Source organism: Ciona robusta, chromosome 5 (assembly GCF_009617815.1).
Source record: "Ciona robusta chromosome 5, ASM961781v2".
Taxonomy (NCBI): Eukaryota; Metazoa; Chordata; class Ascidiacea; order Phlebobranchia; family Cionidae; genus Ciona; species Ciona robusta.
Genome location: NC_143239.1, coordinates 3851453 through 3867672, shown reverse-complemented (window position 1 = coordinate 3867672; position 16220 = coordinate 3851453). Strand labels below are relative to the sequence as shown.

Genomic DNA, 16220 nt, shown 5'->3' with positions numbered 1-16220 from the left:
GAATAATTCTGTAACCTTATTTTCCTGATTATCATTAAATGGGGGTCCGTAAGAAGAAAATTAAAAGTCTCGTCTGACAAAGTGTCCCATCTTCCCCCACCCTACTATATATATTAATTTTAGGAAACTTTATTAATTCAATTTCTGTTTAGGTGTTTGTAAATGAATCAATTGCGCTGAAATGAAAGAGCGAGATGGTTGAAGCAGGAAACAATATTTCCTGGATTGCATTTCGGTTAAAACGTCTGCTCTTAGTTAAAGTAAGTTTCTGTACACTGAAAGTCGCATAGTGTAAGACTGAATGCAACTGATATTAGTTTTCATTTGTTGTAAGCAGTGAATAATAAAAATACTAAGTTATTCTGTACTAGCAACTTCATATGGCTCTTTTTATTGATCTCTTTAAATGCGACAACAAAAATCATAGCAGCATAAAAACAACGGCGAAAAGGGAGTTAGGAGCAAAACAACGATCGTTATAACATGCTCACTTAAACATTTCGGTTGCTTTTAGGTGTTTGTGCTGTCTAGTTATAATTGATTGTGTATCCACTGGCGCATGCTAGTGCCAATTCTTGTGTAAACGCCAGGTAAATTTGACACCCCACAACCTCTTGGTCCCCAAGATACAATACCAGCCAACCACCACGACTGTGTTCTGTTGCTGCAAATTTCAAGCTTAATGTATACAGTGTATAATGCAACACCCGTGTTATAAGTTATAACGACTGTCGTTTTCCGGCCACACGAGGATAAAGTAAGTTACATTCATTCATACATACTTGTGTAACTGAATGAACAAAACAGAACACCCATGTTAAAACAAGTGTCGTCTTTTTGATCATGTGAGGATAAAGCAAGTTACATTCATTTATTCATACTGTTGTAATTTATGCATGAAACGTTTTTTCTTGGAAGTTTAAAAGCAAACTTAACAGCATTTATAGATGGTGTGTACCGTCTTCCCCCACTTTACTATATATTGTTAAGACTAAAATATACTACAAACAAACTGACTGCTTACCTCCACAAAGCAAATGGTCCACCAGAATCTCCACTACAAGCATCTTGTGCGCCACCACCTGCACAAAACATGACTGAAGTCACCTCTTTGTTCACAGTACGGTATCTTTCGGTACAAAAGGCGTGTGTGCGAATTTCAACCAGAACCTACAAAGAAATTATACAGAAATATTTACTGTAATGGGAATAAATAAGGAAGATTTAAACTGGAAGAGTAGAGCCAGTCAACAACTACAGTTGTTTTTCTTATCACTGCTAGTATTATAGGCATATGTGTTTTTGGCCATTTTGGATCATTGCTATCATTGTAAGCGTATGTGTCTTTAGGCAAAACACTTAAAGCCAATTGCGTCAACCCAGTGGTCACTACTGGGTTGCCTAAATTGTCAGTTGTACAGAATAGCAAAGTTATATTTGTAACTCATAAGCGGGCACATAGGGCATGAAACACAACATCCGTGTTAAAACGTTTCCCAGACACACAAGGAAATAAAGCAGGGTACATTCATTCACGCATAAGCAGTAATACTTTAACAGGATCATAAAATCGTACTTCGCGTAATTGAGTTGAAACTGGACCACCATGTCTTGTCCTTCCATACCCTAACACCAACCCCATCTTAGATAAGCCTCTGTATGGCCTTGGTTTGATATCTTGGCTTGTGTCAGTATGAAGCGGGATACACAACGGCTAAAAGGTGACAATAATTGCATTGCTTTGATACCAATAGAAGTTAGCAGGTTAGGATGTTAAAGAAGAGGAAAAATAATGAGTATAGTAGAGTGGGAGAAGACGGGACATCTAAAGCACAAAATATATAAAAATCCTGATCGCGTTTTATGCAATTAACAATGGTCTATGGGAAACGTCTGGAAACAGTTTAATTCCTTAAATACTCTTTGTTTACTACGAAATGCAGCACATGTTTTTTCACCAAACAGTAACTTTAATTTGTTTTTTATGTTTTTCAAGCGCCATTATCGTATTCAAAAAGCGAATTAAAAGTGTCCCTTTTTATCAAAATAAAAACAAAATTCAAAATACCTTGACTGCTTTGGTGAATACTAATTGCGTTGATAAAGTAAGAACGGCGATATCTGAGTTTAAATTAACGGAATCGTAATTCTCATGAAATACAACATGGGAGATAAGGGAATGTTGTTGGTACGGTTCAATCAATGTAATATCTGTTAACACTTTGCCAACAAACACATGGATTGATGTTATATTTAAATCTGTAAAATATTTGGTATTATTATTTTGAAATTGTTAAAAAGTGATATAGGATTATATTTAATTCTGTAAATATTTGGAAATATTACCCTGATAATATTATTAAGTGATGTTATATTTAATTCTGTAAAGTATTTAGTTAATTTTGGTTTAAAATTTCAGTTTACAAATAGTTTGTACTTTAAATATGACAGATATTTATGCAAAATACTTCAATAATGTCACTTGTATTTTGATTAAACAAATTCAATGTAAATTTGACAGATTACTGGCAATGAAACCTTAAGACAATATGAATACTTTTGGCCTTTTGATACATAAAGAAAAAAGTGTAAAAATTTGTTTTAATTATTAAACTACATATTTCAATACTTAAAAACAACGTTACTTTGTTAATATTTTTTTAGCTATGCAATAGTTTTTTACTTTACCTTTGTAATTAGTAATGTTTACCTTTGTAATTAGTTATATTATTTTTTGGGTAGTTTTGTAATAATGGATAGAATACTTACCGTGCACGCAATGTGCTGCTGTAACTATTTTATTCCTTGTAGCAATAGAACCTCCGCAAATGGTTTCATTTCCTTCAATAGTTTCCTTGTTAAATTATATTACGTTAACAACATATCAGAGACTGTATGAAATATAAGGATGTATATTAGTATCGCAATAAAACTCTCTTGGTTTTAACCGAGTAGTGAACAATAGTTATTATTGTATGTCTTTGAAAATGAGTCCCAGAAAAGCCAATTTTAGCATTCAATATTATCATATACCCTTTTTGCATGGTAAAAAGTTAATGTGAATAACAATCTGCATTAACTAGTCATTTGATAACTTGTTAATGACGTTATTTTGCATGCTCATTTGTTTATGCGCGTATCAACATTCAGTTAGCTTATTTTAGTGCAATATTGTTAAAAAATTAATACCCAAAAAGATTAGGCTCTTAAAAGTGAAACTGTACTGCCACCATACTTTTAATTACTCGCATAATGCGAGTAACAAACAACCTCCTACAGCAGATGACACGCTTATGACGTTATGCGTGTTAACTTTGTTTTGGCGAGTAAATATGCGAGTACCTGCGCGCATAAAAATTACCATGCAAAAAAGGTAATATACAGGTTTATGCTTACCTCTACCAGCATAGCAATAAATGGACCATTAAAAGGTGCAGTTGGTACACCTGATGTAATTCTTCCACCAATGCGATCAGTTATGCTAGGTGCTTGACCACAAACTGAAAAACAAGTTTACAGTGTAAATCTAAAAAATTAAACTTTTATTTTGAAAAGAATGTAACTTATTTATCCTCATGTGGCAGGTAACAAGAGTTATAACGCAAAGTGTTGTAAGTTATACACTCCATAGCTGATAAGTTTTATATTTCATTAGTGAACACTGGGTTGCAGAAATGACCATAAAGTGTATTGCCAAAGGCCACACAGCACTTAATGCTAATGCTAGCAGCATTGAGCATTGAACCGAGTATCATATTTTTTTTTGTTTATTTCTTCTAAAGGAAAAAAAAAATAAAAAAAAGAATTACTAGCATAATATTTAAAAAAATGGAATTACCAGAAAACTGCCAGTTGTCTTAACACACCATAAAGTTATAAAATAAACAACAAATAATACCGGCTGAAAGTTGAACTGGGACTTCAAGAAAGTACGTTGAGGCATATTCCGAACCCCCCTGTTCAAATTGACATTTATATTCCCCAGCTTCAAGATAAGTTAGGAAGAAAATTCTCAACAAACGATCATTAGAGGTCAGGAATGTGTTTCGCATCGCCTGATTCACAAAAAAACATTGTTACTGTTTTTTAAATCTATTTTAAATACGCATGTATACAATAACTACAAGGGTAAAACTTAATATGCTGCCAAATCCATACAGTATGGGCAAAACACATTTTTTGTTTTACTACTATAGTAGGGTGGGGGAAGATGGGACACTTTTGGCACATAATATCCAAATATCCTCATTATGTTTTAAAAAATGAACAACGGTCTGTGGGAGTTATAAGGATACGGTTTCATAGTTCCTTGAATGTTCTTTGTTTACTACCTAATGGAAAAAGAAAATAAAATGAAAAGGTGTCCCATCTTCCCCAGCCTACTATATATAAAAAATAAATAGCAATAAATGTGTAGTATGAAACCATTTTACAGTATATAAAATACAACAGGCATGAACTACGATATATTAATTAAAAGCTGGTGCTAAAAAATTGGATAATAACTAACAGTTGTTATTCGTTCACGATTCCTATACCACTTTATAACTGATGTAACAACTCTTGGAACAATACATTCAAATGAAACCTCATTTCCACTTAAAGCTACATTGATACTACTGTATATTTCCCGACACAAGCGACCCCTGTAGAAAAACATATAAAAAATGAGATTTAAATAAAATGATGTCAAATTATATATATTTATGTTGAACCATAAATTTTTAAATGTTTTACTTTGTTCCAAACTTTTTTTCCAAAAAATAAGGGTACAAAGGACATTCCAAGAAAAAAAACGTATCCACACGACCCTCATATACTGTTGTTAATTGTTTAAAATACAATCAGGATTTTTTGATTTTATATGCAAAAGGTGTCCCGTCTTCCCCTATCCTACTATAATTACTTTATTTGTCTCTCGATTACGATGACGAAGATTTAGAAACATTTTAAATGAAATACCATGGTATAGCGACAGAACAACAGTTGTTGAAACAAAATACATAAAAAAATATTTTTAACCGAGCTTACGAACCTGAATCCCTGCAAGCATTGACAAGTATAGGAGTATGTACCATTGGGAACATCTGAACATAAACCTCCATTGAAACATGGACTGCCGGAACAACCTATACAACATTATGCTAAAAATATCAATATCCTACATTTTTTCTACCGGTTTCAATTTCTTTCACAAAGCTGTGCTTTATATTGTTTAATCCCAATAAAAAAGAACTTTTTACAAAATTTTTAGAATGTTTAGTTTCAGTTTAAATCTCACCATCATATGTTTTACTAACAGTTTTAATTTCTTTAACAAAGCGGTAGTTTATAAACTTTTCAATCTGTATGAACAGTAACTTTTTATAAAAAAACAACAACAAATATACACAAAATAAATTAACTAAATATTAATATCATACAATTTTTACTAGGTTTATATTTTGTTTATTGTATGTACAGTATTTTTTATAAAATGTCTATTTTTTTCTCATTTATCCCAATTGATTGCTACATGACAGTGTATTCTGCAATATAAACTTAGAAGTGCAGAATATTGAATTTTTATACAAAAACACAATTTATTCTTAAGAATACTATAAGTATATGACTTACCTGCATCATAACAAGAGCGGCGGTCCAGGTTTAATGTAAATCCAACACCACAGACACATAAGTAACTCCCCACATAATTGAAGCATATCTGTGTTTGAATAATTAAATTAGAAAACTTTAAAAATAATATTAAAAAAATAACAATTTTTTTAAAAGTTTTAGAAGTTCAAATTTTAAAACTAAAATATTTGCACGAAACACAGTTCATATTCTGCAGCAAAACTTTATATAAAAAGTGGGGTGGGGAAAAATGGGACACCTTTTTAATCTATTTTCTTATCTCATTTGATAGTATACAAAAAACATTCAAACAATTATAGAACCGCATCGTCACGACTCCCATAGAACTTTGTTAATTGTTTAAAACACGATCAAGTTATTAGGATATTATGTGCTACAGGTGTCCCATCTTACCCCACCCTACTATATATAAATGAGGAACCTGTTCACATAGATGCGTATTAGTTTCACATTCATCAATATCCACACAATCTGTATAGTTTGCATCTGGTTGAAAGCCTCTTCTACAAGCTAAGGAAATGTCATAGTAATAAAATGATAACTTTAATTTGTCTCTTCGAATATGGTAGCGGAGATTGGGAAATATTTTAAATGAAAAGACAGGATATAGCGACAAAATAACAGTTGTTAAAACACACTTACACAACTTTATTACTATAAAATATTTTAAAAAATGTCACTAACAAGGTGGGGTAAATGTGATATGTTTTAATTCTCTTCTTGGCACATTTGTTCGTAAACAAAATATATTTACACAAATATATAGACAATTAGACGTGGTCCCTCTCCTATTGAGTATTGAGCATTGTTAACTGTTAAAACACAACCAGGAAAAATGGGATTTACATGCTAACAATACCCTTTCTTATCCAGCAGTACTATACTTACTCAATGTGTGTTTCCTGCATTCAGGGCGATTGGATTGCGCAACTCTTAAGTGATCAGGGCACACACACGATGATCTAGTTGTATTATTGTTATGTGGCACAGGAACGCATATTGAACAACCAGAACTCTCAGCACAAACATTATCACCTATTTTTGCAGAAAAAATTAAAAAATAACATAATGTAACTAATGATCTGGTGTTACGAAAACGTAACCAACAAAATCAAGTCCAACCACTAATGGTAATTGAGAAATATATTTGCCTAAATGGCATCGTCAGTCTCTTATTCAAATATAATGTTTCTCATTACTGTATTTTACTTTACAGGAATTGTTCAACTAACATCAAATCAGGGTCAGATTCGCGGAATTTATTACAAGTCATAAAGTTACTAATTTGCACTAATAAATATGTTATATGTTTATTACCTATTTTTGCAGAAAATCCCAAAAAATATAATTAGTAAATTTGTTTTGCCCTAAAATGTTTTTTTTTATCAAAATATTATAATTGACAGTTTTAAACATGGTTTTATTGAAATAAAAATAAAACTTGCCAAAAACTAAAATATGCATCAAAATGTTTCTAAAAGATATAAACCTTGTGGTTGATTATACTGCGCAATAAGTTTGATTCCCTTTCCTTCAACCATGCCAGTAATAATAGCTTGCCTTCTAACAGGAGGTGTCTTGGAGATTGTAAACAAAGCATTAGAAGTTAGGTCTGTCCAAAACACTGAAATTTAAAAAATAAAATAAAAAAGAAGAAATAGCGTTTTTAATCCAAAAACCAAACAAACGAAACTGATAAAATTTTAAGCTGCAAATTGAAAGTTAAATTTTAAAACTGAAAAATACGAGACTTGGCAGTTTAAGAACAATGGGTAAGTGTTGGAATTATATTTATCCTCGCTTGGAAAGGCAAAGACAGTCGTTATAACACATTCTGTTTCAAACACATCGTGCCCGCTTAACAGTTACAACTTGGGTAACTTTGTGGGTATTAAGGGTTAGAGTTTAGAAACTGTTGGTAATGTATGCTTTGGTAAAACAGCCACGCATTTTAATTGATACTCATTTCCGCACTTTTATCTATATCGTGTTTTAACAACTAGTTTTCCTGTTGATTTTCTTCTTCTCGTTCTTTAAATAACAATCTTCGCAAATGTTGCATAGATATAAATAAAAATGATGTTATGTAAGTATATTAGGTGTTGAAATTGAATTTAGTTTTAAAATATATTTAATCCAAAATACCTCTGTTGTAGAAAACCCCAATCCCATAAGCTTGACCAATCAGAGTAGAATCATCAAGTAATGTGCTTCTATTAGAACCATCAAAGTTTGAAAATGACAAAGTTTTTAATTGTCCATCAGTCCAAAACATTGTTTGTGTTGAAAAGTCTATGAACATCATTATAGTGTAACAAAACTCTATACAAGACAGCCAGCAAAAAAAACAAAATAGTATAAAGCTTCTTCTAATACTATCAAACATGCAAGTCTATTTCTTAAGCAAAAAGTTGTGCAGATAAATATGTTTGGCCTTTTTTGGCCATTTTCCCAACACCCACAAGTTCTTGGGTTAAAAGTAAAAACTTATAATTTGTAGTCTAGTACAAATTTAAAATCACTTTGTACATAAACAGATATCAGCTTAAGCTTAGCTTTCTCCATACCTTACAAACTGTTTAAAACAAGTTAAAACAGAACAATCATATTTACATTACTAAGTAATAAATAGCCAGAAGAGCCCCCTTAGACTTAATAATTTTCCTGGCAGCAACAACACAGAATACGTATTTGCTTAATATTAAAAATAACACACAATGCATATTTACCTAATGCTATACCATTGGGAAGCTGAATATTTTGATCAATTATAATCATACAATGTTCACCATTCATCCAGCATTTCTCTATCTTAGGTTGACTTCCAATATCACTTATATACATGTAGCTGAAAAAACATGCTGGTTACTACTAACTTTGATATAAAAGGTTAAAAAAGGAATATTAATATAGCTGGCTTGATATGTAAAATGAGCTGGAATTGAAGTTAGGTTCGGCCTATTAACATATGTATTATGATATGACATTAATTACCATATGTATTATCACGAATTAAACCAATAAAATACTGCATACAAAGAAATATCCATTATTTTTTTCTACTGACCACAATTTGGAAGCTGCAATTTGCAACAAAAATAAAACAGAACACAACTAATTATTTCTTTTTTCATTAAAAAGGCAAAATTTAGACTGCTTACCCTTTCAGAGGATCTAATGCGATTGCCCTTGGCCTGTAGTCAGAATTTCTTTCAATCAAAGTTGAAACATTTTCCAAGTTTCCCTCATCACCAAAAGCAAGCATGACTTTGTTACTTGTAGCATCTGTCCAATATAGATTGTGGTGAATCCAATCAACTGCAACTCCTTCCTTCTTGTTTATACGAGACTGTGAACTAAAAAGAACAAAATCTTAAACATATTTTTTAGCTATAAATCTTAAACATATATTTTAATCTTAAACAGATATTTTTGCCCCAAATGTTAAAAATAATTTTAGCCTGAAATTTTAAACAGACTTCTTAGCCATGAATCTTAAATAGGTTATTTAACGTTAATTTTTTAGCCATATATCTTAAACAGATTGTTCAATCCTAAACAGAATTTCTACCTTTAAAAGTAAAACAGTAGGTCTAGTTTTAAAATCCCTGATAAAATCAATCTTAATAAAATGTCAAAATTCTGGTAAAATTTAATTGCGAAAAAAGTTATTTCCTATTTATATTACAGAATAATAAACGTTTGATCTGTATTTACAATATTTACATATCACATTGCTTCAGATAATTTTTGAGTCTAACATATCTAGGATTTGATAAAAAAGGACAAAAATTACTTATACACCACATAAAAATAAGATTATGTGCAGAGCTGTCACTGGAATACACATTTGTAATTTACGCATAGAACGGCTCCAAATAAACAGAAAACGACTGCTACTAATATATTAAAAAAGTTGTGCCTAAATGCTATGTTAATTTCGACCATATGTCTTACCTTGTTTCATTGGACCAGTATAATTTACTCGTAATTGAACTGTAAGCAACATCAGCTGCATTTATCAAGCCACGTTTTATAATGTCTCCCTGAATGCTCCTGCAAATATAAACAAGTAGTAAAAGCCAACAATTTAAGAGGTACTAGCTTCAAAGTACATTGTTGCTTAGGTGTGCTTGCTGTTAAGTGTCCACACAAACAAAGTATATATGGAATTCAATGGGGCTCCCCATGTTTGACATCTATGAGTGCACCTTCATAGCAAGGCACCTCAGAAATTTTATAAAATGGTATTGATAATAAAATAATTTAAAATGAAAAACTAAGATTGCATGAGAAAAACTTATTAAAATACAGGGAAAGAAGCAATAATTACATATATTTTTAGGAAACAAATCCAACATATTGGTTTCAACGTTTACTAATTAATCAAGTGTAAAACAAAAATGTCTTTGTACTAACCCTGTTAACATATTAACACGTAAACGTCTTATAATATTATCATCAGCTATAAAGATCTGTACATTGGATTGTTGAAAAGTATGATTGCACGAAGCTACATTGGTAGGACACACACATCTGTATGCACGACCAGCGGGAAGACAAAAGTAAGGACAGTCCGAATGCTGGCAACGCTTTCTGACTGAGAATAAAGTATTGTATGAATGAATAAATGTAACTTGCTTTACTGTGGTCGCTTACAAATTACCATATATGTTACTTTAAAAGTGATGAATTTTTTCGATGTTTACTTATTTTTATGCATGGCGTATAATTTGGACAACTCATTAGTGACCACTGAGTTAGAACAATTGTAGTTAAGTGTCTTGCCCAAGGAAACATACACCCACAATGGTAGCAGCGATGAGCCTTGATCTCATCACCTCTGGGTTAGAGGGATAGACATGCAGCCGTGAAGTCGGTATGTTTAAATAAATATTACAAATTTTAATATAGTAAGAAGTTATGAACTTTATTTTCAACTAATGCATTGTTATATTTACATACATAATATAAATGGGCATATATTAAAAACCGTTGGTAAATACCGGTTTTGTAATGTTTACACATATACTATATTTGCTAATACAGCAAGAACATCAATGTTAAATTATATAGGTGTTTTGCATTTGTAATAAAAATAGATACTTACCCATTGGTTGATTAAGTCGATCAAGACTTTTAACTGAACTTGGTCGATGCAAACCTGCTGCTGATAGATGCAATCTTTCCCCAGTACGCTGGTCGACAGATTTTATTGTTAAATCACCAGCATCAATCCAATAAACTAAAAATAGAAAAACAGACTAGAGAAAAAGGTATATATTCATCTACTTGTAGTTTAACAGTGTACTTTTAATTTAAACACAACAAAATTAAACAGTTCAGAGGTATAGCCTCCAACTGAGAGGTAACAAGTACAAGGCTTGTCGCTGCTATCATTGTGGGGGTACGTGTCTTTGGGCAAAACACTTAACAGCAATTGCCTCAATCTAAGGCGTATTAACACTTGTGTTATAACTAATGTCGTTTTCTGGGCAGGGAGAATAAAGCAAGTTACATTTAGGTATTGGCTTAAGGTGAAAGGCTATTATTGGGCTGTTAAAAAAAAACAAAACATAGTTTGTATAGTAATAGAAAAGCTATTAAAAGTTTTTAAAAATGAAAGAATATTCGAAAAAATATGTAAAAAAATGAAAAAAGTCTTTATTTTTTATACAAACCTTTGTTATTGTTTAAAAACATTCCAACCGGAAAACTGATTATTTTATTTGAGGTTAAAATAACTCGACAATCTATACCACTATTGTGGCACATGTTTAAAGTTTTCGTTGAACTGTCAAACCAGTAAACTTTGCTTGTAGATGTTTCTATAGAAAAAGATAATAAGTTTTAGTAATTGTAGCTAAAAAAACATACTTTGAAATTGGTATGGTTTAAGTTGTACTACTCTTGGCATTAAGACAATGGGATATGTTTTCCTAAATCTTAAGCAAATAAAAAAAATAAAAAAGAGTTGGTGTGACCTTAAAGGTAACACGAAAAAGGTTGGTAAATTCAGCAAATTAAGTCCAATTATTAGGTCCCCTTGTAGGTCTGCAAAGCTAGAGAAAATATATAAATTTTAGTGTCTCACCAATTGTTAATGCTATTGGCTGTTGGACGTTTTCACTCGCAACTAATGTACAGGAATCTGGATTTCCCATCGAACATTTCTCAATCTTGGGGGAACTTCCAGTATCACTGATGTATACATACCTGTAGGTAAGTTAGAATAATGTATTGTAGATCCGAGCTTCCCAAACTGTGGGGTGGTATACAAGAGTATTCTATGTGGGTGAGGTCCCGCAGTGTGGCACGCCATGGGCCCTAGGATTTTGGCCACAATTGACCCATTACCCCAGTATACGAGAGTAAATTAACTCCATCGTTTATCATTTAGTTAAAATGTTCTGGACTTTTTATTTTGAGATTCAAGCATGTTTTTTGGCCTTTTTTGTAAAATATTTATGTACTAACTTGCCACAAAGTAAGTAAAAAACTTAACGACAATTACTCCAACCCAGTGGTCACTTATGGGTTATCTTAATTGTCAGTCATACATGAAAAACAATCACTCACTAATTTTTACACTTGGTAACTCATAAATGGGCACGAGGTGTATGAAACAGAACACTTGTGTTATAACGACAGTCGTTGCCCACCCACACAAGGATAAAGCAAGTTACATTTATTTATTCAATAATTACAATTAGATACCCAGATTCTGGATCAACTTGAATCGCATCTGGTTGATAACGCGAGTCACGGTTGATTAGGAATGTCATGTGATTACTAGTTGTCATAGCAACTCGTACACTGTGGGCATCTGTCCAGTATATTACTTCATGAACCCAATCGTATGAAAGCTGTATTGGTTTGTTTACCTTTATATAAAAAAGTTGTAATTTACCTTCTACAAAAATCGAATAAAACTTTTTGAAAATGCCTATGAAGTCAAATATATATATGGCACGGGCACCTTATATTTATAATAAATAAAAGTTTACTTTAAAACAACGTTTCCGTGATAATCCATAGTAAAAAAACTGCAATGAGGTTAAAACAAGACTTTTCAAACTTTTTTGCTTTTCACCCTTAATTTTCCACTGCCTGCAGTTATACTAGTACTTTATGTAAAATTGGTTTATTCTCTGTAATCCCCTTGAAGTCTGTTACCACAAGTTTGGAAAGCCCTGGTTTACAAAATAACAAAATACCGTGGTTGGTCCTTGTAGAACCGTAGTATCTGTAACTGATGTGTAATCATCACTGAAAGTTGCCCTGTTGTAAATTACAATTATTTTAAATCATGTTAAACATTTTTGAAATTAAGCTATTATATTTCAATTTCTAAGTTATGGTTACCAAAACTTTATGTAACAAAAAGTTATTCTTATTTGAAATCATAAATTATTTTGTATTTATTCTAAAATAAATGTAATCATTGGACCAAAACAGAAAAATACTGTTTTTAAATTTTAAACCTTAGATTAAAACAAATTTTTTTAAACTTTTTTAAAAAATTTATAAATAAAATTTCTACAACATACTTCATAATCTGCCTTGTATGTGCAATGATCCAAAACACAAAATTTCTCCTGGTATCCAAATCAACAGAAACAATTCGATTTTGTCCTGATACCAATGTTAACTTATCATGTCGTCTGAAAAAATAATATGAACAAAAAAATGATACTTAATTATTCTTGGGTGGCAGGCAGTTGTTGTAACATGGGTGTTCTGTTTTACACACCTCTTGTCTACTTACTAGTTATACAGTAGCATGGGGGAAGGCGAGACACCTTTAAAACATAATATCCAAATATCCTGATCGTTTTTTAAACAACCACCAACGGTCTATGGGAGTCCCGAGGATATGGTTTATAATTCTTTAAATGTTCTTTGTTTACTACCAGGTGGGACAAAAAAATTAGAATGAAACATGTCCCATCTGCCCCCACCCTACTATATTCATAACAAAGGCACATTTAGTGCCACATAAAAGCTGTGATAATGTATTAATATACAAATGTAGAACACAGATTCACCTTGTTGAAGGAATCACTTTAATTTTATTTCCAACAGTGTAAATTAAACCAGGAAAGGAAGGTGTTGGAATTTCTAATTGGTGAAAAACATATAAGTCATTAAATACTATCTTTATATACAGATATAGGTAATGACCAAAATGTTTATTTTTGTATTTATTAAGGTGATTGTTAACTATACAACAATTTTCAAATTACTAAACATAGATTTTAGATACATATATTACTTTTTCAAGGATTTAAGACCTATGTAGTTTATTTATTAAATGAAACACATAAAGTCACATTAGCATTTTTTATCTATTTCTGGTTAAAAAATAAATGTAACTTAAAAAAAGATTTTTAAACAAAAAATTGATTTTTAAATTACTTGTTGGGCGAAATGCAGTATGTGAGGAATTTATTGTTTTAGATCGAAGAGCGTTTCTTGACGACCCTGTATAACTTGATGGACGATCCCGCCTTTCTACTTTGATTGTTCCACCCACAGTTGCTATGCACATGAATAGATACAAAAAATTGGAATTAAATATGTGAAAAATTACTGTTAAATAGTATATATATATAGCATGTTGTTCAAAATGATGTTTTTATTGAGGGTAGAGTATTAGAAAGTTTCAGTATTTTAAATAAAAACTAGGTTAGGGCTTTAGGGGTTTGTGGAAATTCAAAAATAGAGCTATAACTTTATATAATTATAGGACCAACTCGTTTTTTTAAACACAAATAAATAAAAGTATTTTGAAAACTGCTTTATGTATTAGTTGTAAATTGTTACATTTAAGTATTAATACTAATAACATTAATTAGAAAAAAATGAAACCAGGTTACCTGGATAAATACCAGCATGTATTGCAGAAGCACAGACAAATGAATTATTTGAATAAACATTCGTTCCCCACAGATTAGCGGTGACAAACGCACATGATCGAGGACATTCCAAAGTAAATTGGGTTGGATAGTCATTTGCTTTTACATAACATTCTCCATCACCTGTAACATTGTAAGTGAATTTTAAATTATAACATTAACATGTAAAAATGCTTAGTCATAACATACTGTTCAAATGTGAGCAGATTTGGTAAAAAGTCATCAATTTGTTAATATTGAGAGAAATATGAAGCAAAGTAGGAATAGGCCACAGTATATAAAAATAAATGATTAAACGAAAAGTGATTATGTGTTTCTAAATCTTTAAATAAGATAGTTTTATTAACTTATTTCTTATGGCATTTAAGTTTATTTATGTGTTAAAATAACAAATTGTTATCTTCAATTTAATACAATTTAGTGATGTCTAAGATGAAAAAATATGTACTTACTTTAACTATTAATGAACAGGATGGTATACAAATGATAATATATACTGGTGCTGCCTGGTGGATATTTATTTCATTGCATATTTTGTGCCTGTTGCACATTTATACTATTGCATATTTGTTTTGTATTTTGATTTTTTTTCGCTGCAAGCGCCAAAATACAAGTATATATATTAATAATAAGTTAAAACTAAGTCCTGACCTAAACATGGGACGCAAATTGTTGGTACAAGACGTCCATCTCTGTTAACAACACACCATAATGCACTTCGCTGGTAGGGAAGACATCCATGGTGTGTCTGGTTGGTGCTTGAAAGGAAAAACGGAAAATGACATCTCGATCCAGAACGTGAACATTTGTAATCTGTGATGGTTTAGTTGTGTAAGTAAGTTAACCTTATTGTTAAAATGTATAGGGTCATGTTTTTTAACTATATTTTTAACAAACTCTATCGTAACATAACTTAAATATAGTTAAACATATAATCGTTAAACATAAGGAACCTCATTGAAATATGTGGGGACCATAATATATTTTTGCATTGCTTGTTTGCATAGACACTTGACAGCAGTGTAAAAACTGTTAAGGCTAAACTGAAGTGCAGAACAGAAATATGTCTTCATAAATAAAAATATGACACAAATATATACGTTTGGGAAGTTAACATACCAAACGAACTTGCACAGCACAGAATGCTTAGCAATGCTACGAAAATATACTGCATGCTAATGAAAGATTGTCTAGAATATCTTAATACTATAGGCATGTACTACTTTTGTAGTACTGATGAACGATATAATGTGATTCAGGAATTAGAATTATTAGGCTACACATTTTTTTTGTTGTACCAGGTACCGAGATATGAAACACGCTCGCAGCCATTTTAAACGTACTTTAATTGTTTGTTCTTGAAACCTGTTCTTGAACCGTATGCACAGCGTCATCAAACTTGCCTGCGGCTTCACTACATGCTGCGTTTAGCAAAATTAAAACATGATTCATTCCAGGGGAATCCCCTAATTTATGGTTTTTATCATTCTATGGTTTTATTTTGTTGTTTATGTTTAATAATAAACCCCGTTGGGTTTACTATACAAAATAAGATCATAGATTTTTAAAGATTCTAGAATGTTTTAACTAACTCTGTGGAATGCAATAACTGCATTTCTGTTCAATTTTTTTTGTCCCTATTAAAAACACGTTAAATTAGATGAC

General features: G+C 31.3%; 1 protein-coding gene across 2 annotated transcripts; it reads right to left on the bottom strand.

The window, feature by feature from the left end:
- Nucleotides 1-375: 375 nt before the first annotated feature.
- Nucleotides 376-16080, bottom strand: LOC149735728 (uncharacterized). 2 transcript variants are annotated; one of them, XM_089877898.1, is made up of 29 exons: nt 15854-16080; nt 15207-15368; nt 14517-14678; nt 14056-14178; nt 13686-13758; nt 13188-13301; nt 12855-12918; nt 12355-12521; nt 11732-11853; nt 11319-11465; nt 10748-10882; nt 10057-10237; nt 9595-9693; nt 8799-8993; nt 8367-8485; nt 7783-7929; nt 7127-7261; nt 6526-6672; nt 6059-6147; nt 5617-5704; nt 5036-5129; nt 4511-4646; nt 3899-4055; nt 3397-3500; nt 2770-2854; nt 2069-2259; nt 1577-1714; nt 1025-1170; nt 376-664 (listed from the first exon to the last, which is right to left on the bottom strand). In XM_089877898.1, exons 1-29 carry the CDS (start codon nt 15885-15887, stop codon nt 532-534), a joined length of 3687 nt encoding a protein of 1228 aa, XP_089734024.1. In that variant the 5' UTR covers nt 15888-16080; the 3' UTR covers nt 376-531. The 2 variants fall into 2 exon arrangements, with proteins under 2 accessions (XP_089734024.1, XP_089734023.1); XM_089877897.1 differs by lacking the exon at nt 15854-16080 and adding an exon at nt 15675-15840.
- Nucleotides 16081-16220: the final 140 nt, after the last annotated feature.